Raw genomic sequence first — 21,235 nt, 5'->3', positions numbered from 1 at the left:
GATCTCCTTATCTCCTGGGATGTGAGGTGAAACACAGTAACCTGCTGAACCGCTCAGCCCTCACATTTTAGAGATTTGATAGTCAAAGGGGAAATATCTTCTGTGTGCGTTTTTATGTGGCAAGGGCTTTACTGTAGCCTAAGGTGTTTGCAATTACTTACCAGGACCATTCAGCTAGCAAGAAAATCCTTCCCTTGACAGCTTGTTTCCCTGTGTACATTGGGTATTGAATCCAGACAGAAAGGACCAAAGTGAGGAACTTCCTAGAGAGGAGGATGGAATTGATTGCACCAAGGCTAGATATGTATATGTTAAAAAAAAAAAGTCTAAACAAGATGGTGGAAATACCCCTTATAAAAATACTGAAACCAGAATAGAGAAGTTCTGATTGACTCCTGCTGTTCTCCAGAACAAGCATCACATTGGAAGAACTTCCCTACTGTTCCTGTTGAAAGACAGCTGCTTGGTAAAGGGATGTGTGCTGGACCTCCAGTTCATGAGTGGGGAGCTCTGAGGATGCCACGAGCCGTGGGGTGAAAGCCGTGGAGAACCTCCCAAGACTAGGAAGAGCGAGAGCAGGATTTAAATGCAGAGCGGTGCGGACGGGGGGAGCAGCTGGGTGGAGGGAGCTCTGCACGGCACGTTTCTCAGAATAGTCACAGAGCTTAGCCTCCAAGGCTCTGCCAAGCCACTGAGCTGAATGGAGCACGGAGGAATTTGTGCTATGCTAACCCAGTGTTTGGGTGACTGAGAGGGTTAATGAATTAAGCTTACAATGAGAAGAATTCAAGGCTTGTAAATCAATCAGCCAAACGGCACAGAGGGGTATAGTTAAGAGGCTTTCCTTTAAAGATGAATTTCTTGGCAGCTTCAAGTGCCAGAGCAGACCAGCTGTATTACCTCACGTTGCCTTTTGGGCAGATGGGAACCCAGAATAAATGTAACTCCACGCCCTGTTGCATGATGCTTCTTGTCCATTTGAGTTTTCTAAAAGAGCTAAATGGAATAAGGGATAAAGAGAGACTTGTGGTCTTTAGGAATAAAATCCACGGTCAGTTAAATGCTCACAGCCCCACGCACTTGCTGAGAGTGCAGGATTACAGCTGGACGAGGCCTAGGGCTCACCCCTGACATGACCACCCAGCCTCCGGCTTTAGAGCTTATGCCCAGTTGTCTTTAACCAAAGGCGGGAGCGCTCTCTGGTTTAAGAGCAGGGGGAAGCGGCGTCTCCTTGAGGCTCCTGCCAAGAGAAACACCGCAGGTAGAGAGGCACCACTCGCCCACAGTGCCCTGCTCTTTCCCACCCTCCGCTCCCAACGGGTGGATGTTACAGCACGTGGGTGTGGGGTGATCCCTGTCCCGGCTGAAACAAGCTCTACACGTACGGCCCCGCCTGGGCAGGCAGGGCAGGAGCCCTTTCTCCCTGGCTGCGCTAACGAGGCTGCCTGCAGTGCTGCCTGCTTTCACACCGGGGCTGAGAGGTTTCCATTTTGACTGCTGCTGTCCACAGTGACCAAGCCTTGCCTGGAACTGCGAGTGTGCCGCAGTCTTGACCTGAAATCTTCTTTCCCATTGGCAGCTCCTGCTTTTTGAGATTCCCTCCTTTGTGCCCGTGATGATGGCCAAAGCCTTTGCGATTCTGGGGCCTGTAGCACCCGCTGCTGCAGACTAATAAACAAAAGCTGTCTGCGTGCACCGCGTCAGAGTCCGTGTTGTGGCAGGGTCACGGTCATGGTAGCGTCCGTTTTTGCAGTGCAGTTTACTCTTCTTTTGGCTGAAAATAATCTTATATTTACACTGTCCTGGGGCAGATTTCCTGGAACACAGCAAGGGCAGAGGGTCTGCAGCATCGCATTGTCATGTTGAAACGCGTGCATTCCTGATCACGAGGGAAGAGTGACCATGTCTTTCTGCAGGGCTCTGTGCTGCCTAAGCAGTAACAACCATCAGATCTTCTCTTTAAAGTATCCCCGAGGTCTAAACCACATTTTTCCATGACCCATTATTGAAAGTTCCTGTCCCACAAACAGACATTTTTCACTGACCCCTTCGGTGGTCACTTAAGCGAAGCGGCGAGCCTGAGTGCTGCAAGTGGGAGCCAGCCTGGTGGGGACAAGGCAGTTTCACTGTTGCTCTTGTGCCGTAGGGTCCATCTGCCGGTAAGAACCAACAGCACAGCATTTCTGCAGAGTCCATTCGTGTCAAAATGCGCCGTGTCCTCTTCCTGTGAGGCTGGATCCAACCTTAAGCTTCCTTTTTCTGAAAGCAGGGTTGACTGAGGCCTTCTTGTCTTTCCTTGTAGATCTGGTGCTGTACTGTGAAGCCTTTCTGACTACATACAGGACATTTATTACCCCTGAAGAGCTCATCAAGAAGCTGCAGTACAGATATCCTTTTGCATGAGTGGCGGTTCACCCCCACCAGGAGTCAGAGCCGAGCAGTCATTGCGGAGGGACTAGGTAGCAAGTTGTTCGGTCAAAAGCCTGCCCACAACGTGGTCAGTAGTGGGCTTGCCCTGGAGGTGTCCCAAGCAGGACTACGTCACCCCTGCACACTGCAAATGGGAGATGCTGCTCGGCAGGTGCAGGCAGGGTGGAAGTACTGGACCTGAGAGTAGCCTCCCGAGGGCCCTGGCAGGGGAGAAAAGCAGATTTTCCTCTACGTCACTGGGGAATTGGTCATTTGGTTGGGCATCTCGTTTGCAGAATGGGGATCACACCGCCTTCTGCCTTCCAGAGAGGCCGAGGGGATCGATTGCCTGCTGGGGCAGGTGTCGTTTAATACTAGAGATGACTAAACCATCAAGACCTGTTCTCTCTCTTGGTGCAAGAGATGCAGCACAGAAGATAATGTCCTCTTGACCTCCGGTTCTGAACGGAGCTTGTAACTGCTAACGAGGCGAGGGCCCCTACGTGCCAGGGTGAGCAGTAGCGTTTCTGGCAGAGTACGGAGAAGGCTTCTTGTGGAGCACCCTGCCTGCAGTTCCGTCCCCTTGGCTCTGTTCCTCTGGCTCCCTGCGCCGTCAGCTGAGCGGGTCAGTGTCTCCGGTTCAGGCGGTGCAAAAAACCTCGTGGGCTTTGGTCCTGTGCGCCCACGTCAAAGGGAGCCTGACGTCACCCTGTCCTGCATCGCAGCTCATCACTGCCATCTGCAGCAGAGCCGCTGCTCCCCGTGCTCCTGCTGGGATCAGCGCGGCCAAGGACACAGCAAATCTCACCGCAGAGTCCGTGAAAACACCGGCTGGGGCGCTCCTGCGGGCCCTTGTCAATACTTGGCTTACTGGAATGACCTTTTTCCCTTTGTCCACCCGGCAGAAGGTTTTTCAACCTGTGCTGTCTCCCCTGCCACCATTCTCCTTGCAGCAAATTGGGCAGTGAGGAAGGTCGAGGTGACATCTGAGATCTGTTGAGACCAGATGTCACAGACCCGCGGGGGAGATCGCAGCAGAGGAGTGCTGCTCATTAAATTCCACCGTAGAGAGCACAGTTTCAGGGTACACCTGCTCTTGTAGCATCAGTTCTGCGAGGTGTAAGTACCTCCTGGCACCCCTGCTACCTGCAGCTGGTGGCAGCTAATACCATGTTAATTAGAGCCCTATCAGTGTCCCTTATCTCCTGGAAATTGAACGCCAGTCAAGAAAGAGTAGTATGTTGTGCTGATGTTCCTCAAGGCAGCTGTTAGTCGTACCGATGCTGGTCTGACCACGCTTAAGTTGATTCTTTAATTTGAAACCAACATATGAGAAGTTTTGCCACTTCCCAGACACATTTAAGAAGCGAGTCAGTAAGAACACCTTCTTCGTGCTGGTGAGAGTGGTGGATGAGCTGTGGTGAGTTGCCTTCTTTGTTTCGGGGCGGGAGGCGTGGGGTCAGTAACGATACAGAAGTCTGGCAGTTACGTGGGTTTTAAACCCCGTTTATGGTGACAGCCCAAATCCCCTGCCCTGACCAGCAAGACACCTGTAGTGTTGGACCCTCTTGTTGGAAGAGCAGGTTCTCGGTGCGTCCTAACTGGGTCAGTGATTTTAAAATAACCAGTAAAGGGAAATCCCTGGGCAGGGAAGAGCTGGGAAGAGGAGGAATTTCAGTCACTCAGTTCTGCTTGTAGGAAAGAGTGACAGGACCCAGCACAGATACAAACTCTGTAGCCCCGTCAGAGCCGTAGCTCTGATCCTTCCCTGGGTTTTCCATCTTTGTCTCAGCTTAGTGGAGTTGACGGAGGAAATTCTCAAGCTGCTGATGGACCTGGTCTTCCGGCTGGTCTGCAATGGGGAGCTGAGCCTCGCCAGGGTGTTACGCAAGAATATCCTTGATAAAGTGGATCAGAAGAAAATGCTGAGCTACGCCAATTCCATCAAACCTCTTGCAGCCCGTGGGGTGGCAGCCAGGTGAGGAAAGATGCACGTAACCATATCTTGGTCCTTTCAGAGGCAGGGCCTCCCTTCCTTGTGGACACGAGAAGTTTCTTAGTCCAAAACGTAAGAAAGGACAGACACCAGGTCACGTTTTCTTAGCCTTGACAGTTCATCCTCGTTTCCTGCAGGCCAGGGACTCTGCATGATTTCCACAGCCATGAGATAGCCGAGCAGCTGACCCTCCTAGATGCTGAGCTCTTCTATAAAATTGAGGTACAGAGACGAGGACGGGGTGAGGGCGGTGGGAGGGCTCTGACCACGTACCCTCTGCCATCTCTGGTATTCCCTGCCCGCTCTCCAAGCACGGGTTGTAGGAGACAGCTGAACTTATGCCAGCAAACGGCTGTGACCGCAGACCGCGACTGGGAATCTTGAGGCAGAAATCCCATTTTAATGTGTGGTATTTTCCCACCCCTCTCCTCTTCTTCCTCGGCAGATCCCAGAAGTTTTGCTTTGGGCAAAGGAGCAAAATGAAGAGAAGAGCCCCAACCTGACACAGTTCACAGAGCACTTTAATAACATGTCCTACTGGTAAGGAGCTCAGAACAACCGTGGCACTGAACTGTGCTTAACCTCCAGGGCCCTACAAACATTCAAAGTATTCCTTGCACAGTTGGGTTCCCTTGTTACAAGTGGGAGAACACACATTTTTGGCCAGGAAGTAGATGCAGGGCGTTGATCAAAAACCCCAGAGCACACAAGAAAGAAAATCAGGAGGGTTGTGGGAGGGCACTGTCACCTGGAGGAATTATTGTCAGTACCATTGACCCCTTCAAACAAACGTTCCCCTTGCGAACAAGCGCACTCTGTAGAGGGTTATTGTGGTCATCCTTGAAATTACTCCTTGTTGTGGAGTGCCCCGTTTAAGTTGGAAGCATCATGAACTTTCCAGTATTGTTGATCCATCGTTATTAGTTAGCAGGTCTGTAACTGAAACAAGAAATCTGGCATCTGCTTAAGTGGGTTGATCTTTCTGGGGTTTTTTTCCTGTCTCTTCTTCCAGGGTCCGTTCAATAATCATGCTACAAGAGAAAGCCCAAGACCGAGAGAGGCTGCTCCTTAAATTTATAAAGATTATGAAGGTATCAGCTTGGTTCTTGCTGTGAATCACATGCAGTGCTCCTTAAAGGAGCGGGGGAGTGGGACCTTCTGGTTGGCAGAGCTGTTTGATGCTAGAAGGCTTTCCAGATCTCTAGAGTAACTGGTACATTCTCCCTCTTCACAGCACTTACGAAAGCTGAATAACTTTAATTCCTATCTGGCCATTCTTTCTGCACTGGATTCTGCACCCATCCGAAGGCTCGAGTGGCAGAAACAAACCTCAGAGGTGAGGAGCAGCGAGGGCTGTCGTCTTCAGGGGAAAGAGAGAACTGTGGTTAAAGAGCTGGGTGGTTTTAACAGCTCAGCAACGTCCCGGGGTGGAGGGGTGGCGGAGAACTGCTCTCCAGTGGGGATAACGCTGTGGTGCTGGAAGCCTGTGGCGTGGCTGGGCATTCTGGCAGCTGCAGGAGTGCCAGCACAGTCTTGGGTGAGAACAGCCGCTGCCTCCTCCTCCTCCTCCTCCCTGCAAATTGAAGGCTTGGTGAGGCTGAAGGCAGCGGGGCTCTGTGTACGAACACTCGGGGTCAGGCTGAGTAAATCAGCTGGAGGTGTTGGCGGGTTGGCGTTACCTCCCTGGCCTGCCTGGCTCTCTGGGGAGAGGTTGCAAAGCAAAGGGCTTTGCAGCGCTGGTGTCACCGTGGGGTTTGTGTTCTGCCAGGGCCTGGCTGAGTACTGCACCCTGATTGACAGCTCCTCGTCCTTCCGCGCCTACCGAGCAGCTCTGGCCGATGTGGAGCCTCCCTGCATACCTTACCTGTGAGTTGGTCGTTCCTTTCCCTGCTGTTTTTTCTGCACAGTCAAATGGTTCCTTCTCGGCAGCTTCTGCTCAGCTCAGCACTTGCCTTTTGCCCTACATCTGGAATCAGGTGGCAGTGTGCCACGTCCACCCGCGTGCCCTCTCTGGAGCGATGTGTCCTGGAGCACAGGAAGGCAGGGTGGCAGCTGTCTGTTTGTGAATTGACTGGCAAAGGAAAGTTTTAAGTGCCTGAGTCTTTGGTTGACGCTTTTTAACTGTATTGTCTGTGGGGTCTGTGCGCAGAAAGACAAGTTTCCCCACGGGGGGTCAGTGGATCCCACAGCTTCGAGTTGCTGCTTGCTCCTCCTCTGCGACAGCTCTGGTTCTGCTGACCGCAGGAGCTGGAAAATGGGGCGTCTGCCTTGTCAAACATGCTGCTTCATCCTGTTCCTAGAGGAAAGGTTGAAGCCATTGCCCTTCTCCGTAAGGGCCTGCTGATCTAGATACCAGATTTGCCCTGGGCTTACACCAGTAAAACTCCCGCTCTTGCTTTCTTCCACGGAAAGAGTTCTGTAGGAGGAGGTTGTGTAGGTGCGTGGCATCTCCTCTGGCAGGGGACCACAGCAGGACTGTGCAGAGACGTGCCTGAGCAGGGGAGGCAGAGGGAGGGAGCGAGCACAGACCCCTTTGCTGGCAAAACCCTCTTGCATAAAACTGGATGGAAGGTTTAACCCCTGGCAGGCGCTTCCCGGTGTGACCTTCTCCCAGCCTGGTCCTGCTTCCCGTGGAGGGCGAAAGAGCAACCTCGGTGTCCTTAGAGTGACCCTGAGGTCCCTCAGCGGTGCCTGGTGGGCGCCTGCACCTTCGCATCTGCCGCTGGGGGGACGTTTCCCTCTAGTCGCCGTGCTGGTGGGGGCAGCAGCGGGAGGCTGTTGGATTGCGTCTGGCTGCCCGGCCTGGCCCCCGTGTGACTAACCTCTGGGCTTGTTTGCCTGCTCCCTGGCCTGCTGCCCCTTCCTCTCTTCCAGAGGCCTGATTCTGCAGGACCTGACCTTTGTTCATCTGGGAAACCCTGATTACATTGACAGCAAAGTGAACTTTTCCAAGCGCTGGCAGCAGTTTAACATTCTGGACAGCATGAGGTGCTTCCAGCAAGTGTAAGTGCAGCAGCAGGGTGGGTCGGAGCTGGCTTTGGGGCACCGGGGGGGGGGGGTGGGGGGTGGGGGGTGGGGGGTGGGGGAGGTTATGGCTGGGGCACAGGAGCCCCCGTGGAAGGGGAAGGGAGTCTAAAGTCAAAGCATCGTGATGGAGATGTAAGGAGACCTGGGAAGGACAGGGCTCTGGTCACAGTCCTCTCTTTTAGCTGTGACTAGAAGCTGTGAAGATAGTTTTCCTATATTAGTTTTGAGATCCAGTGCACTAAAATTTTGCCACTGCTCTCTTTCAGACAACAGTTTTTCCTCCCAGTTTTGCTGTTGCTGGTTCCTATGTTCTCTAGGTCATGGAAGGTTTTCTTCAACGCTGTCTTGCAGCAGATGCCACTGCTGATTGCAGGCTGTTAGGGTCTTCCCCCCCCCCCCCCCCCCAATTCAGCAATGGGCATGATGATTTTTTTCCCCTTTTTGGTGTCACAGCACAGTCAGGAGTATTGGGCTCAGGTAATGCAGACCCCGTGGCGCTGGGTGTCCCTTAGAGCGGGGCAGGGGTGGCTCAAAGTGGGGAGGAGTCCCCAGGTAACCCCTTGTTTAACTGCCACCCTCCTCTGTGGTTTTCCAGACATTACGACATCAAAAGAAACGACGACATAGTGTCGTTCTTCAACGATTTCAGCGACCACCTGGCTGAGGAGGCCTTGTGGGAACTGTCCCTCAAAATCAAACCTCGGAACATTGCGAGGCGGAAAACAGACCGAGAAGAGAAAACCTAGGAGGAGGGGTGGTGCGAGCGAGGAGAATGGCTCCGCAGAAGCACCGAGGGCAGCTATGAGACTGGAGTTCCATGTTTGTACCCGTTCCTGGATGACGCACCCTCCCTCCCAGCGGTCCCCGGGGGGGTGAACGTCGGGCTCTCGCAGCGGGCGAGAGGCGACCGCGCGCGCCAGCCGCCGAGGGCAGAGATCAGCCGGCGCTCGCGGCGCTCGCCCTCCTCCTCCTCCCGTCCCTCTGTGCCATGAATCAGCTTTAAACCCGGGGAGAGAGCTGCGTGGGAGGAGGGTCCCAGGCAAGCGTGTTACTGGTTTGCTGGCCGGTTGCAGCCGGGAATACCCGGGCTTTTGTTTCCATCCGCAAAGGAGGGTCAGCGAGAGCTCAGCACCCACAGACTTGTCTCCGGAGCGGCGTTCAGCGGGCAGCGGCCGTGGAAGCCAAGGGTTTGAGTCTCCCCTGCCACGCCACCTCGAAACGTGTTCGTCCCTCGGAGGTGAGGATGGAAGAGTCTCCCGCTGCCTGCCAGAGGAGCTCTGCTTCTAGAGAGCTGCTTGTGTTTACAGGGGTCTTCGGTTTACCCCAGGTGGCTGGCGCCTTCTCCATGGGAGGAAGGCCCCGGTCGTAGATACGGAAGAGGCACTGAAAATGTGGGCAGGGACCCGCCATCTCCAGTCATCGTATCCCCCTCCTCTTCTCAGATCTTGTTATTTAAGCGACAGTAATCCCTCCAAACCCTGGAAACATGGACTACCCGAGGTACTGCGGTTCACTCGTCCTGTGAACCCGTATCTTTTAGTGATGGTACTAGCTTTTGCACAGTAAATGCTGTAGTATACGAGACTGTAAATATTAGTATTTAGAATCCATTGGGGAGTTTTTTGATGCATGTCTGAATACCGATGGGTTTATAGGAAGAAAAAAAAAAAAAAGAGAAGTGCAAAACAGTATGTATAAAATTCACAACCAGTGACAATGTTGTTCCAAGTGCTGGAAGAAAGGAGGCTCGGGGCAGCCGCATGGGCGCTGGCTGCGGAGCGGGTGCAGGAGCCGGGCGAAGGAGCCAGCGGGCCCGTTTCTGGGGTTGGAAAAGGGAACCGGGAAGGAGCCCCGTGCCCGGCCGAGCCACCCCGTCCCCTCCACCCCCCCCTGCTCCCCTCTCCTCTCACTGTTGCCAAATGGTTTTTTCAGGGGGTCCCCGTCTGGCTGACCCTTGGTGCTGTGCTTTGTGATCCGCGCTTTGGCAGGAGCCCCAGCAGGTCCCAGTCCCCATCCCCAGTCCCACCGTGCTGGAGCCAGCAGGGCAGGGGCAGCCCGGCATGGGAGAGTGAGGGGAGGGGGTCTAATTTTCCCACCCCCCCAGCGTTAACCCCAATCTGTTCGGTGTGCCTTATTCAGCCCCTCCATCCCCCCTCCGTGCCCCACCCGGGGCCTCTTCCCCAGCGCAGCCCCAGCCACACCATTTCACATCCCTCCTCTCTGTCCTCATCCGACGGGTGACGGCGCGGATCGGGGGGTTGAGCCGACGCTGGAGCTTTCAGCAGCCTCGCGAGGCCTTTCTCAGCACCGTGTCCCCTGGCCACAGGTTTTTAGATTTCTAACAAACCCCTGCAGGTTTGGGGCAGCGGCTCACGAGGGATGCAGGTGGGGCGTTGCGCAGAGCATCCTTATTTCTCAATAGTGGCTCCGTGTTTGCTAAAGCCTCTCTTCATGCTGGGTGGATCAGAGCTGCAGGCACTTCCTTCTGCAAACAGATTGCAGAGCCTCAGCCGGCTCCCTGCAGCCGGCAGCTCTGCCTGACGGGCGGCAGGAGGGAGCGACAGCGGCGTTACCCTGTTCACAGGGTTGTGCCCCGCTCGGTAATTCTGCGGGTTTAGGCACAGGACTTGTGCAGCAGCCAAATGCTGAAGCGCAGAGACCCCCCCCCTGCCCGGGAGGGCATCTTCTGGGGGAGGAGAGCAGGGACTCCAACACCAGTGCGTACAACCCCAGAGCGGGAGGAGCAGGGGTCTTCCTGCGCTGAAACGTGGTGCCTGAGCCAGAACACTTCAAACCCAGTTTGGTTTTGTGGCACTAAGGGTGTTGGAGCCGTGTGTTGTGTCCGGCTGCGGCTTTGCAATCCCCGAAGGCTTCCCAGCCTTCCCCACAGGAAGTAAAGTTTGTGTTTTCCTTTGTAAATAAGATTAAAAAAAAAAAAACGATGTGACAAGACTGGAAAGGCAAATACACCCCGTGTCTGGTGCAGGCTTCCCCCCGGCCAGCTCTGAGCGCCCGCCTCGGGCGGGGTGCTGGGGCACAGGCTGTGTCTAGGAGCGTCGTGTGTGGTGGTAGCACTAAAACCCCAGCCCCTTGGCCCGCTTTCCCCCTGTGGGGGCCGTGGGGGTGCAGCGTTCATGCCTTGGGCTCGATGCCACGGCGGGACGGGAGGGTGCACCTTGTCTTCGGTGCTGCCGCGATGCTTGCCGCTGGCGAGCGGGAGCTGTTTCCAGGTTCTTCCCCCCCCGCTTGAAACCACTCTTAGCAGCAAAGGAGGGGTCTCCCTGCTCTCTGCCAGCCCCCCCCCCGAAAGCCGGAGGCTCAGCCCACGGCGTGGGGACGGGAGGTCTGTGTGGCCACAGCACCTCGTCCGGCACGGTGGGGCTGAGCCCCCGGCTGTCCTCCCCCCTTCTCCCCTTGGCTCTGCGGCCCTGAGCTGCCCACGGCTCGTGTCCCGACCTCGGGCCGGGCTCACGTGGCTGGAACGACCCTAAAGAAGCGTCTCCTCACCCAGAGCTGCTTCAGGTTTGCTGACCAGAGACCCCCCCACCCTCCAGGAGCAGCGCCCCGAAGCCCAGCACGGCAGCCCTTTGCAAAACTGGCCCCGAGCGCGTTCGCGTGTCTTGCAGGCGGCATCATCGAGGCCGTCACCTCTCTTTGGGGGGGGAGGGAGGGGTCTCGATCCCCTCTCTGCTCGGGGCAGGGAGCGGGCAGAAGCGATGTCCCCAGGCACCACCCCCCTGCCCCGCTCCCAGGCCTCTCCCCCACCCCAGCTGTTCGGTCGTGTTATCTATTTACCACTAACACAGTCCTGATGGTGGCATCTTCCTGCGAACATTTCAGACCTGTAAGTTTTATATTAAAGACGAATAAACACCAATAACAAACCCGCCTGATGATCCTGTTTACGGTGCATGCAGCAGTCTGTGGATTAAAGTGACAATCAAATCCACTTCTGGCGCTGGTGTGCCTCGTGTTTTCTCATGTGCCCCTCGGGGTTTTCCTCTGCCCTTTTCCCTTTCATTTTTTACCCGTAAATCTCCTCCTTACATCTGTCGAGACGGTCTCGCCCCAGTACAAGCCCTACGCTTGGGAGGGGCTATCTGCTGCTGCCACCTTCCCGCAGGCACTGATGTCCCCCGTGTCAGGGGGCTTTGGCTCCCCAAAACGCACGTTGGCAGGCGTGTGCCGGGCCACAGCCCAGCCCGTGCAGCAGCCGCGTGCCGGGTGGCCGAGGGCTATAAATAACCCCTGCGGCAGCCCTGGGCAGCCGAGCAAGCTCCCGGGCTATTTCAGTCCTGGACGGGGTTCAAAATTCCTCTGGAAATAATCGGCGTTGCCCAGCTCAGGAGGAGGATGCTCAGACACTGACCAAGCACATGCCCCCCGCTCACTTGCCAGGGGCTGGCCCACGGTGCCACATCCCCCCGGCCCAGCACCGGTCTGTCACAGCCCCTGGTGCCAGCGTGGCCGTGAGCAGAGCCGGGGCCTGGCCCAGGGTACCCGTACACCCCGCTCAGCTCATCGGAGCAGCCGCCGGAAGACCCAGCGGCTCGTCCTCCCCTTCCCTGCAGCAGCTCTGCGAGCGGCGCCCCCAGACCTGGGGCTGCTGCGTCCCCCCTGCGGGCCCCCCCTTCCCCAGGGTCCTCCTTGGGATGGAGCCCCGGCACCCGCCTGCTTTTGGAGGAAACCCTGATTTACCCTGAATTTGTGGTGGATAAAAGCCCCAGGGGTGGGTGAGGAAGGTCCTCAGTGTGCAGAGAAAACAGAAGCTTTGGCTACATCTGTATTTTATTTCAATCTGGAAGCAGCAAGAAGGTGGCAATACAGTCAGAGTGTGTGTGTGTGTGTGTGTGGTGTGTGTGTGTGTGTGTGTGTGTGTGTGTGTGTGTGTGTGTCTCTGTGTCTGTGTGTCTGTGTCTGTGTGTGTCTGTGTGTGTGTGTCTGTGTGTGTCTGTGTCTGTGTCTGTGTGTGTGTCTCTGTGTGTGTGTCTCTGTGTCTCTGTGTCTGTGTCTGTGTGTGTCTGTGTCTGTGTGTGTGTCTGTGTCTGTGTGTGTGTCTCTGTGTCTCTGTGTCTGTGTGTGCGTGTGCACGTGCGTGTGTGTACAAAATTACCACAGAAGCCAAATCCATACTTTTATATCTTCTCACATTATTAATTACCGGTGAGGGCTTCTCACGTGCCCAGAGCAGCAGCGGCCCGCAGGGTGGCTGCACGCCTTGGCCTCTCCTTAAGCCTCGGCCGTTGGCCCTGTTTCCAGCCCCAGTTCTACAAGATTTGTCACCTCCAAGTGACACCCTGTGGTAACGGGATCCAGCATCCCACAGCAGAGCCCCATCCTGTGTGTGGCTCCGACACGGCTCCTTGCGCAGAGCCGGACACAGCAGGGGCATCGCTTTGGTCTGGGTTCCTCCTGCCTGTGGGGCTGAGAGCAGGCGGGCGAAGGCAACGTGTGGCTCCAGCGTGGCTCCTCGCTCTACCGGCAAGGACGGACGCTGCCTCTTGACCCCGATAACACTTTGTGGTCACCTGTTTCCCACGGCGGCCCTGGCAATGCCACACGGGGGCTGCGGCCACTCCACCTGCCCGTGGTGAGCCGCAAGGAGCCCCGGGCACGTGCCGTGTCCCTGGGGCTCGGGGTCCCTGTCATAGGTACAGGGTCACCAGGACGTAGATGACCCAGCTGATGGAGGCGAACAACCCAAAGAAGAGGCTGAAGAGGACCAGCGACTGGGCCTTTTTGGATGCCACGTTTGCCTGGGCCATGTCCCCACGGCCAAGTGCAGCCCGGGTCTGGCACAGCCGGGGGGGGGGGGGAGAAGGGGAGAGGTTAGGAGAGACCCGCAGCACGGGGAGGGGGGATCCGAGGTGCCAGGCAGGTTCGGCGTAAATCAGGACCGCGCCGTCCTTACCTCGTGGGAGTAGACGAGGGCAACGACGCCGGTCAGCAGGCAGCAGAAAACGGTCACCAGCACCGACTCCACCATGTAGTCCTTGGGCAGGCGCTGCGGTGGGGCCGTGCTCAGCTGCCCGTTGTACTGCGACACGGGGAGGGGGGTTAGAGCTGCACACACACCTCCTGTGCCCCCCCCCCCCCCCCCCCCCCCCCCCCCCCCCGGGTTGTGCTGCTCAGGTATCATTTGGGGCACTGCTCAGAACCCCCCAAACCCGAGGGGGGGGGGGGGGGGGGGGGGGGGGGGGGGAAATGAGAGGTGACCCCGCTGCAGAGCGGGGCAGGAACACATCGGGGTGGGGGGTACGTACGGCGGTGTAGGGCAGGGGCGCAGGCGGGAGGCCCTGGGGCGGGAAGGGCCCCGGCCCCGGCCCCGGCGCCGGCTGGTAGACGACGGGCACTTGCTGGGAGAAGCCGGCCGGGAAGGGCGGGTAGAGGAGGTGAACGCTCTTGGGGTCCGGGGGCGAGTAGGGCGGCGGGTCCCCCTCGAAGGCCGCGTTGGTGACGGCCGCCACCACCGTGGGCCCGTCCCCGCGGCCCGTGGCGGGGTCCCAGCGGGTGCCGGAGCCGGGCAGCCCCCCGGCCGCCCCGCCGCCATCCTCCTGCTCCTCCGCTCCCTCGGCTGCGGGGCCGCGGTCCCGGGGCCCGGCCGGCGCTTCGCCCTCCATCCCGCGGAGAGGCCTGCGGGGACAGGGAGGGAGGGAGGCCGTTTGCTGCCCCGCTGTGCCCCCCGCCCCGCGGGCGACGGCCGGTGCGGGGCCGCGACGGGACGGGCACAGCCCCGCCCCACCGGCCCCGGTGCCACCCCCACCCGTGTGTGTGTATGTGTGTATGTGTGTGTGTGTCCCTCCCGCCGTCCCCACTCACGTCGGTGCCCGCGGGGTCCCCACCCGCCGGACGCTCCGGGCCCGGGCCCCGCTACGGCCCCGCCGCCGCCGCCGGCCCCCGCATGGCCCCGCGCCGGCGGCCGGAGCGCAGCGCCCGCGGGTTAATCATTGACCGGGTGTTTGCCGGGGCCGCGCCCGGCACCGCCACCCGGGGGGGGCTGGGGGGGACGGACGGGGACGGGGGGCGACCGCGGTGCCCGCCCGCTGGCCGGTGGAGGGCGGGGGCGGCGCGGCCGGGGGGGGGTGGGGGGGTGTGGGGCGGCAGGACGCGGGGCCGTGGGGCCGCCCGGCTCCGGTGTGCAGCGGCGCGGTCACGCGTGGGGGGGTGGGGGGGGCGGGTCTGCCGGTGAGCGGCGAGCGGGTGAGAGCGCAGGGGGGGCTGGCCACGGCGGGGGTTGGGGGGGGGGGGTGTGTGTGGGGGGAGGGGGGTACGGGCGGGGGCGTGTGCGCGCGTGTGCACGTGTCACGTGTGCGTGTGTCCTGGCGTGTTCACGCGTTCCTTCAGGTGCGCCTTCTCCAGGGCCATGCGCGTGCACACGTGCACACGCGCGCACAACTGCACACGAGCACACACGCACAGCTGCACACACGCGCGCGCACACGAGCACACACGCACAGCTGCACACGCACGCGCACGCTCGGCGCAGCTGCCCAGGCCGAGGCCCAGCTGTCCCGTGCCGATGTGCGCGCGTGCCCGTGCAGATGTGCGCGCGTGCCCGTGCCTCTCGTCGCGAGGCTGCGCCGCCCCCGCGGCTGCGCCCGGACGCCCTCAGCGCACGTGTCCCCGGCCCCGCCCCTCCCCGCAACCCCGCCCCCCCAGCCCCGCCCCCGGCCTACAGCTCCCATCGCGCCCCGCGGCAGCGCGGCCCGGCCGCCCCCCAGTCCCGCCATGGCCTCCGCCGGCGGCGCCGAGCCGGAGCGGCCGCACCCCAAGCCCTTCCTCATCGGCGTCAGCGGCGGCACCGCCAGCGGCAAGGTGAGACCCCGGCTCGGCCCGAGCCCGCTGCCGGGGGGAGCTGCGCGGGGCCCGCCGGGGCATCGCCGGTCCCCGCTTCCTTCCTCCGCTCCGGCTCCCGGGGAGGGGGAGGGGGGGGGGGGGGGTCGGTCCCTGCCTGCCCGGCGGGGCGAGGCCGGATTGGGGGCCGCGGGGGCGCTGGCGTCCCCCCCCGGGCCTGCCTGAACCCCCCGGGCCTGCCTGAGCGCCCCCTCCCCGCTCAGTCCACAGTCTGCGAGAAGATCATGGAGCTGCTGGGGCAGAACGAGGTGGAGCGGCGGCAGCGGAAGGTGCTCATCCTCAGCCAGGACAGCTTCTACAAGGTGCTGAGCGCCGAGCAGCAGGCCAAGGCGCTGAAGGGCCAGTACAACTTCGACCACCCGGGTGAGCCGCCCGTAACCCGGTTGGGTTCGCGGTTGGGCTTTTTCTGCAAGGGCTTGTAGGAAGCGAGAGGTGTTGGGTAACAGAAACGCTCTGTTCCCCCACCAAAACGTGTTTGTCTTTCACCTGTGTGCATCGCTGCCGCTCCGGCGCGCCTTCCAGAGAGCGACGCTGGGGAGGTGGGAGAGCATCCCGGCCCGCACGGTGTCTGTCTCCTTACCCTCGGCTGGAATAAGCCACAGCGTTCCCCAAATCCTTCCCTGGGGTGTCTTGCCCGTGCGAACAGCTGCCCCCCCCTTGCTCAGGGGGAGCGCTACGGTTGGCAAACGGGACAGCGACCTGCTCCTGGCTGAAGTCCGGAGCCTGCTGTAGGTTACCTGGTGTGGATCACGCTCTTGAAAAGCATTCAAGATGTCCAAGATTTTCTAAATTACTCTCAGATCAAGAGTTACACAAAAATATGCAATTACCAAGTGGTTCGGTAGAATTATACAATTACCAGCTTCACATTTGCTTTCCTAATTTCATTGTATTGTAGTTGCTTATAAACAGCAAGTTCTGTGTTATCTCTGTAACCAAGTATAGCGGGTCCGGTTTGGGCAGGGAGTGTTGGGTTGCTGCTGGTAGGAAAGAATAAAGTGCCAAGTTCCTTGTTTTCCTGGTGTAATACAAGAGTTTTTCCTCTGGGTCTAGAAAATCTGAGCAGGACATTTGACATCAGCAGCACCTGAACATCTTCCTCTTTAAACCTTCCTCTTGCAGATGCTTTTGATAATGATTTGATGCATACCACCCTGAAAAATATTGTTGAGGGGAAGACGGTTGAGGTACCAACCTACGACTTTGTGACCCATTCTAGGTAGGTTTCAGTTTCGCGTGGAGCCTGGGGGTGTGGATGGGAAGGTCCCCAGCTGGGCCTGGGGAGGGGCTGCTCGACCGTGGTGCAAGAGCCGTTTAACAACGTGCTCTGGGTGTTTTTTCCTGGCAGGCTGGCAGAGACGACGGTGGTCTATCCAGCTGACGTTGTTCTCTTCGAGGGCATCCTGGTTTTCTACAACCAAGACATTCGGGACATGTTCCATCTCCGACTCTTTGTCGACACGGATTCCGACGTCCGGCTGTCCCGCAGAGGTAACGCCCTGCCGTCGCGGGCAGCGCCAGCCTGCTTGTGGCCACCCTCGCTCACGGGTTTTATCTTCCCATCCCAGTTCTGCGAGATATGAAACGTGGGAGGGACCTTGAGCAGATCCTCACCCAGTACACCACGTTCGTCAAGCCTGCCTTTGAGGAGTTCTGCTTACCGGTACCGAATGCTTCACTGGTTGGATTGTGCAGGGGTTTATTTTGGGGGGGGGGAAGACGAGGAGCAGGGTTGCCTGGGGATTAGTTACACTGTGGGTGCTGCAGTGGTGGCTTTTGATATTTGTATTTCACGAGCCCCACGCTCTCCCCTCCGCCTCACCCGTTTAACCATTACGAGCTGCTTGTTGAGGGCACTTGAACGGTTGGTCCCTTCTGCTTGCAGAGCGCCGCGGAAAGCCCTAGGGCTGCGCCCCGCTGCCGGGGCTGCTTTGGCAGGGGTCCCTGCGACTGAAACGCTCCCACTCTGCATTTATCCTGAAGTCTGGCAGGAAGAGAGGAGCTTGGTTTCCCGCAGACTCTCTCTCAACAGGGAACGCTGGTGGAAACCTGGGGCAGAGCATTACAGTGTGCGCGTGCTGCGCCGTGCAGCGCGGGGCCCGTTTAGGTGCTCGTGTAATTAAAGTAATTTGCAAAAAAACTCTTTGAGAACAAAATCCTGCCTGTGGATTAAGTAAGATGGAAGAGGCTCGCTCGGGCGCTTCTTGCTGTAGATCGAAGCAATTCTGGGATGGCAAAAGCACATGTTAGAAACGCTGAATTTGCCGGCCTTTTTGTAAGTGGGGGGGGGAGGGGGGGGAAAAGCAGGGGCTCTGTGGTGGTAACGATCAATGAAATGTCGTCAGAGGCAGGAAGGCGTTTCACATGCACGTTGGGTACCTTGGCTCTCAGCAGAGATTTAGCAATGGCTTGTGAAATGCTGATTAGAACCAGCTCTTAGCAAACAGACCTCGGCCTCGAAGCGGGTGACCCATCCGAGGGCAGCGTGTACCCCTCAGAAGTGTCGGAGCAGGTACTCCACACCTGACCACCTGCTTCTCCCTGCTGATTCACTGCAAAGGGGCAGTAAGGACAATCCCCGACCTGAAATCCAGTGCGCGGTAGCCAGCATGACTTCTCAGTTCATTTAGGTGTTGCCATGACTGAGAGCTGTCACTTGCAGCCCCAGAGCACGGAAGCCCCTCCCCATCTTTGCCCCCAGCTTTCTGGCGTTTGGTAGCTTCTTCCTAGAAGCAAGATGACTTCTCACCGTTAACGGTCTCCACCACCGTTGCTGTTTTGCAGACAAAGAAGTATGCAGATGTGATCATCCCCCGAGGAGTTGACAACATGGGTAAAAGGGAGTTTGGTTCTCTGCCTGATTTCTCTGGGGAGACCACCTTTGGGGTTGGGAGGGGAGCAGGTGGCACACCGCTGCCTCGCTGGCGTGCTGCTTCTAAGGAAAGGGGCTTGGCTGGAGGGGAGGGAGCTGCTCAGAGCCTGGCTGGGGTGAGCAGCTGCTCAGCCTGTGGAGGGCTGGAAAAAAAGCGACGTGCGATGGGAGCTGTGGAGCAGCTGGTGTTGCAGGTGGTGGTTTCTGTTGAGGTCTGCCCTCACGGCAGGCGTGGGTTCGTTTAGGGCTCGTTGTTAGAACTGGAGTGGAACAGGGCTGGATGCTCTGCATTTTCTAGATAGCTCGGCCAAGAAAGCGTGTCCTCTGTTTCCCGTTCCTCTCTGCAGTTGCTATAAACCTCATAGTGCAGCACATTCAGGACATCCTAAACGGAGACATCTGCAAGTGGCAGCGAGGGGCCATGAACGGCCACGGTCGGACCTACAAGCGCCCGTTCCCCGAACAAACGGAGAGCAGCAGCGTGCTGGCGGCCGGCAAACGCTCCCACCTGGAGTCCAGCAGCCGTCCCCACTGACCTCTTGGCGTCTGCAGGATCAGCCTCTGGTCCGTACCAACGCTGAAGACCAGTTTGGGAAAGGACTTCAACAGAATGGTTGGTGAAGTGCCCTTTAAGTCCTCCTAGCAGCGGAGGGGATACTGGTGCAAAACCTCTCGCGGAGGGGAGAGGGAGGAGTTGGCCTCCTGCCCCCTCTCCCCTCCAAAACCCCTCCCTTTTCTCCCTGCGGTGTCTGGAGTCTCTGCAGTACTTGATGAACAGTTAAGGGCAGTGCTGCCTGCCTTTTTTTTTTAATTTTCAAAATGAGATCTAATGCTGAAGTCTCTCCTGAAAATTAAGCGCTGCCAGGTGATTAGCAAGATACCCCATTTCCCTGATGATGAGCTTCCTTGGCAGGAAAATGATCTGCCTGGTTTTTCTTTTGACAAAATGGTCTCTTTATCCAAGACTCACTCACAGCCTGTCAATGTTAACAAGCAGGTGTGGTCCTTGCTCTTCTCCACCTTGTTGGCACCTCGAGTTCGGGCAGTGCTCGCCTGCTGACCAGCCTCCTTTGTAGCCTGTAGTAGCATGTGGGCACAGGATTGACCTGTAGAGGAATCTCTCCCCTCAGATAGGGATGAAACAGAGACTGTCTGGGACAAACGGGAACTTGCAGTTCATGGGGGGGGACAGGCCCAAGAAGTTGTGTCATTCTGGTACCTAATTTATTCCTTTCTAAGCTCCTGAACGTTGCTACACTGTATGATTATTGTTTGGTACCCCAACAGTCTCCTTTACCACAGTTACTGAATGTGTGAGCTCCAACTGGCTTGAGTTGCTCATGGAAACAGAAACCTGACCTTGTCAGTATTAGTGTCTTTTCGGGCATTTCTGTACTGCTGGTTGCAGATTCTGCTGGGCGGAATCCGTCCACTTCCAGAGCTGCTAAGAACAGCGAGGGGGAAAGCTGTGAATGCCAACACCCTCCTTCTGGTGGCACAAACAGCTCTCGGGACATGCTTCTACCCTCAAACAGGGTCGAAGCGCTTGCCTTGGATTCGGGCAGTGTAAACTCAAGAATGTCTGGTGTTTCTAAAGAGAGCAGACAAGAGGCTGGAAGGATAAACAGGGACATCCCAGTTTCTGTGGCTCACCCCAGATAAGTGATGCTGCAGCAACGTGAAGTTTCTGGAAAAAAAATTCTGAAATGAGGTGCTGGTTGGGCCTTTGAAAACGTCCTGTGGTATCCTTCACGTCTGGACTGACGGTGTAATTTTAAGGAGGAAAGTGGCGGGGGGGGGGGGGGGGGCGGGTATTATTGAGAGGAACTTTTTCCTATTTGCTAGTTTTCTAAAACCAAGGTCAGGCTGTGTGGCTGGTGGGTGTGTTACTTTGGCTAATAAACAAATGAACGAACAGTGAGCAGAAATGACCGTTTTATGTGAAAGGTATTTGTGCTACTTGCGCTACGCCAGCGCAAAGGTACGGAAAGGAGCGCTGCTGGAGATGCTCTTACGCTCAACAGTTCTTTCTTCCCTGAACTCAGAACTGTTGTCTTCAGTTCTGTAATGGCTGAAGCTTTGCAGGGAGGGAACCACAAAAAACTTCAAAAAAAAAAAAAAAAGCAGTCTGCACTGTCATCCCTGTAGTCTTTTCAACACTGGAAATCAGTAAAGGTTCGGTTTCTGTCAGTGATCTCCCCGGTTCAGTGGTACAGCTCTGCAGGGCTGAGGAGAAAGTGGTTCATTTCCTAACTGGTGCTGTTTAGCTCAGGGTTACAAACTTAGAGCATGAGCTACTCCACGAAAGCATTAGCTCTCGGGCTGATTTAAGTAGCAAAATAGTTGCTAAAACCTCCTTTGAATGACTGTGGTGTTTGATCATACCTTCCTCTGGCAGGGGCGTGCTCAGAGCAGCCTTGAATAGCCTTTGTTGGAGCAGTAAGGAACTGCACAGTGAAAAGCACCCTGCTCTGTCGAAGGCTGTTGTTCCTCGTCAGCGTTGAGCTGTAGTGCAAGATCCTGCTGTCGCAGCCACATAAAAAAAAAATAAAATTAAGTGTGGTGTAGGCACTGTGAACCCCCGTTGAGCACCTGTACAGAGCTGTTCCGAATTCCCCACTGAGCGATCCCAGGCCTTCGCTTGCGCCTTCTCCCACCCTGGGAGTTCCTCTGCTGGTGCAGGCCAGGGCATGGGCTGAGTCACCTGCAATGGCTTTACCCTGAACCCACGTGCACAAGTTAGGGCAGGTTTCCTTATCGGTATGAGCCACTCTACCTTGCTCAGAGTTCCTCTTCCTGAGGTTTGAGGGGTAACCCTGCTGCCCAGTACTGGCGTTGCTAGTAACAGGCCACAGACTTCACGTGAATGCCCCAAGGCCAAAGGATTCTTGGCCTGCCTCAAGCTTTGTTTTAGCCTGTTTAGCTGTTAACAGCAATTTTTAAATGTTTGTTTTATTTTTGCTTAGCTTCATAAAAATTCATTATACTAAGATAAGAGTAACTAGTCGTCATTCTATGCAGAACGAACTATTTATAAACTGAATGCTGTAATGAAATAGGGATGGTAGAGCACTGGA

General features: G+C 57.2%; 3 protein-coding genes across 3 annotated transcripts in view; 2 read left to right on the top strand and 1 right to left on the bottom strand.

Moving 5' to 3' along the window:
• Window positions 1-8,250, top strand: part of RAPGEF1 (Rap guanine nucleotide exchange factor 1) — an 85,149-nt gene extending 76,899 nt beyond the window's left edge. Inside the window, exons 17-26 of the mRNA XM_086475582.1 lie at window positions 2,303-2,387; window positions 3,737-3,829; window positions 4,202-4,387; window positions 4,543-4,627; window positions 4,851-4,945; window positions 5,418-5,496; window positions 5,640-5,741; window positions 6,174-6,271; window positions 7,280-7,408; window positions 8,028-8,250. Of these exons, the coding sequence (XP_086331708.1) occupies window positions 2,303-2,387; window positions 3,737-3,829; window positions 4,202-4,387; window positions 4,543-4,627; window positions 4,851-4,945; window positions 5,418-5,496; window positions 5,640-5,741; window positions 6,174-6,271; window positions 7,280-7,408; window positions 8,028-8,178 (1,103 nt within the window). The 3' untranslated portion in view covers window positions 8,179-8,250. The remainder of the gene's footprint in view (window positions 1-2,302; window positions 2,388-3,736; window positions 3,830-4,201; window positions 4,388-4,542; window positions 4,628-4,850; window positions 4,946-5,417; window positions 5,497-5,639; window positions 5,742-6,173; window positions 6,272-7,279; window positions 7,409-8,027) is intronic.
• Window positions 8,251-13,077: 4,827 nt separating this feature from the next.
• PRRT1B (proline rich transmembrane protein 1B) lies at window positions 13,078-14,797 on the bottom strand. Its single transcript, XM_086475941.1, has 5 exons — window positions 14,739-14,797; window positions 14,252-14,302; window positions 13,696-14,065; window positions 13,344-13,469; window positions 13,078-13,224 (listed from the first exon to the last, which is right to left on the bottom strand). Exons 1-5 carry the CDS (start codon window positions 14,795-14,797, stop codon window positions 13,078-13,080), a joined length of 753 nt encoding a protein of 250 aa, XP_086332067.1.
• A 363-nt stretch (window positions 14,798-15,160) lies between these two features.
• UCK1 (uridine-cytidine kinase 1) lies at window positions 15,161-19,937 on the top strand. Its single transcript, XM_086475888.1, has 7 exons — window positions 15,161-15,247; window positions 15,490-15,649; window positions 16,409-16,505; window positions 16,635-16,777; window positions 16,855-16,949; window positions 18,071-18,119; window positions 18,506-19,937. Exons 1-7 carry the CDS (start codon window positions 15,161-15,163, stop codon window positions 18,691-18,693), a joined length of 819 nt encoding a protein of 272 aa, XP_086332014.1. The 3' UTR covers window positions 18,694-19,937.
• The last annotated feature ends 1,298 nt before the right edge of the window (window positions 19,938-21,235 follow it).

This window comes from Leptosomus discolor, chromosome 19 (genome assembly GCF_034619465.1).
Source record: "Leptosomus discolor isolate bLepDis1 chromosome 19, bLepDis1.hap2, whole genome shotgun sequence".
In the NCBI taxonomy this organism is placed as follows: Eukaryota; Metazoa; Chordata; class Aves; order Leptosomiformes; family Leptosomidae; genus Leptosomus; species Leptosomus discolor.
The sequence above is the reverse complement of the archived record's forward strand: the minus strand, read 5'-3'. Positions and strand labels throughout refer to the sequence as shown.

Excerpts from the sequence above, each read along its gene's own strand:
- PRRT1B (XM_086475941.1), bottom strand. The coding sequence starts at position 14,797 with ATGGCCCTGGAGAAGGCGCACCTGAAGGAACGCGTGAACACGCCAGGA. Across the intron at positions 14,066-14,251 it reads GGGACCCCGCGGGCACCGAC|GCCTCTCCGCGGGATGGAGG; the intron begins GTGAGTGGGGAC and ends CTGTCCCCGCAG. Across the intron at positions 13,470-13,695 it reads CGCCCCTGCCCTACACCGCC|TACAACGGGCAGCTGAGCAC; the intron begins GTACGTACCCCC and ends CCCGTGTCGCAG.
- UCK1 (XM_086475888.1), top strand. The coding sequence starts at position 15,161 with ATGGCCTCCGCCGGCGGCGCCGAGCCGGAGCGGCCGCACCCCAAGCCC. Across the intron at positions 16,506-16,634 it reads GACTTTGTGACCCATTCTAG|GCTGGCAGAGACGACGGTGG; the intron begins GTAGGTTTCAGT and ends TTTTCCTGGCAG. Across the intron at positions 16,778-16,854 it reads CGTCCGGCTGTCCCGCAGAG|TTCTGCGAGATATGAAACGT; the intron begins GTAACGCCCTGC and ends TTCCCATCCCAG.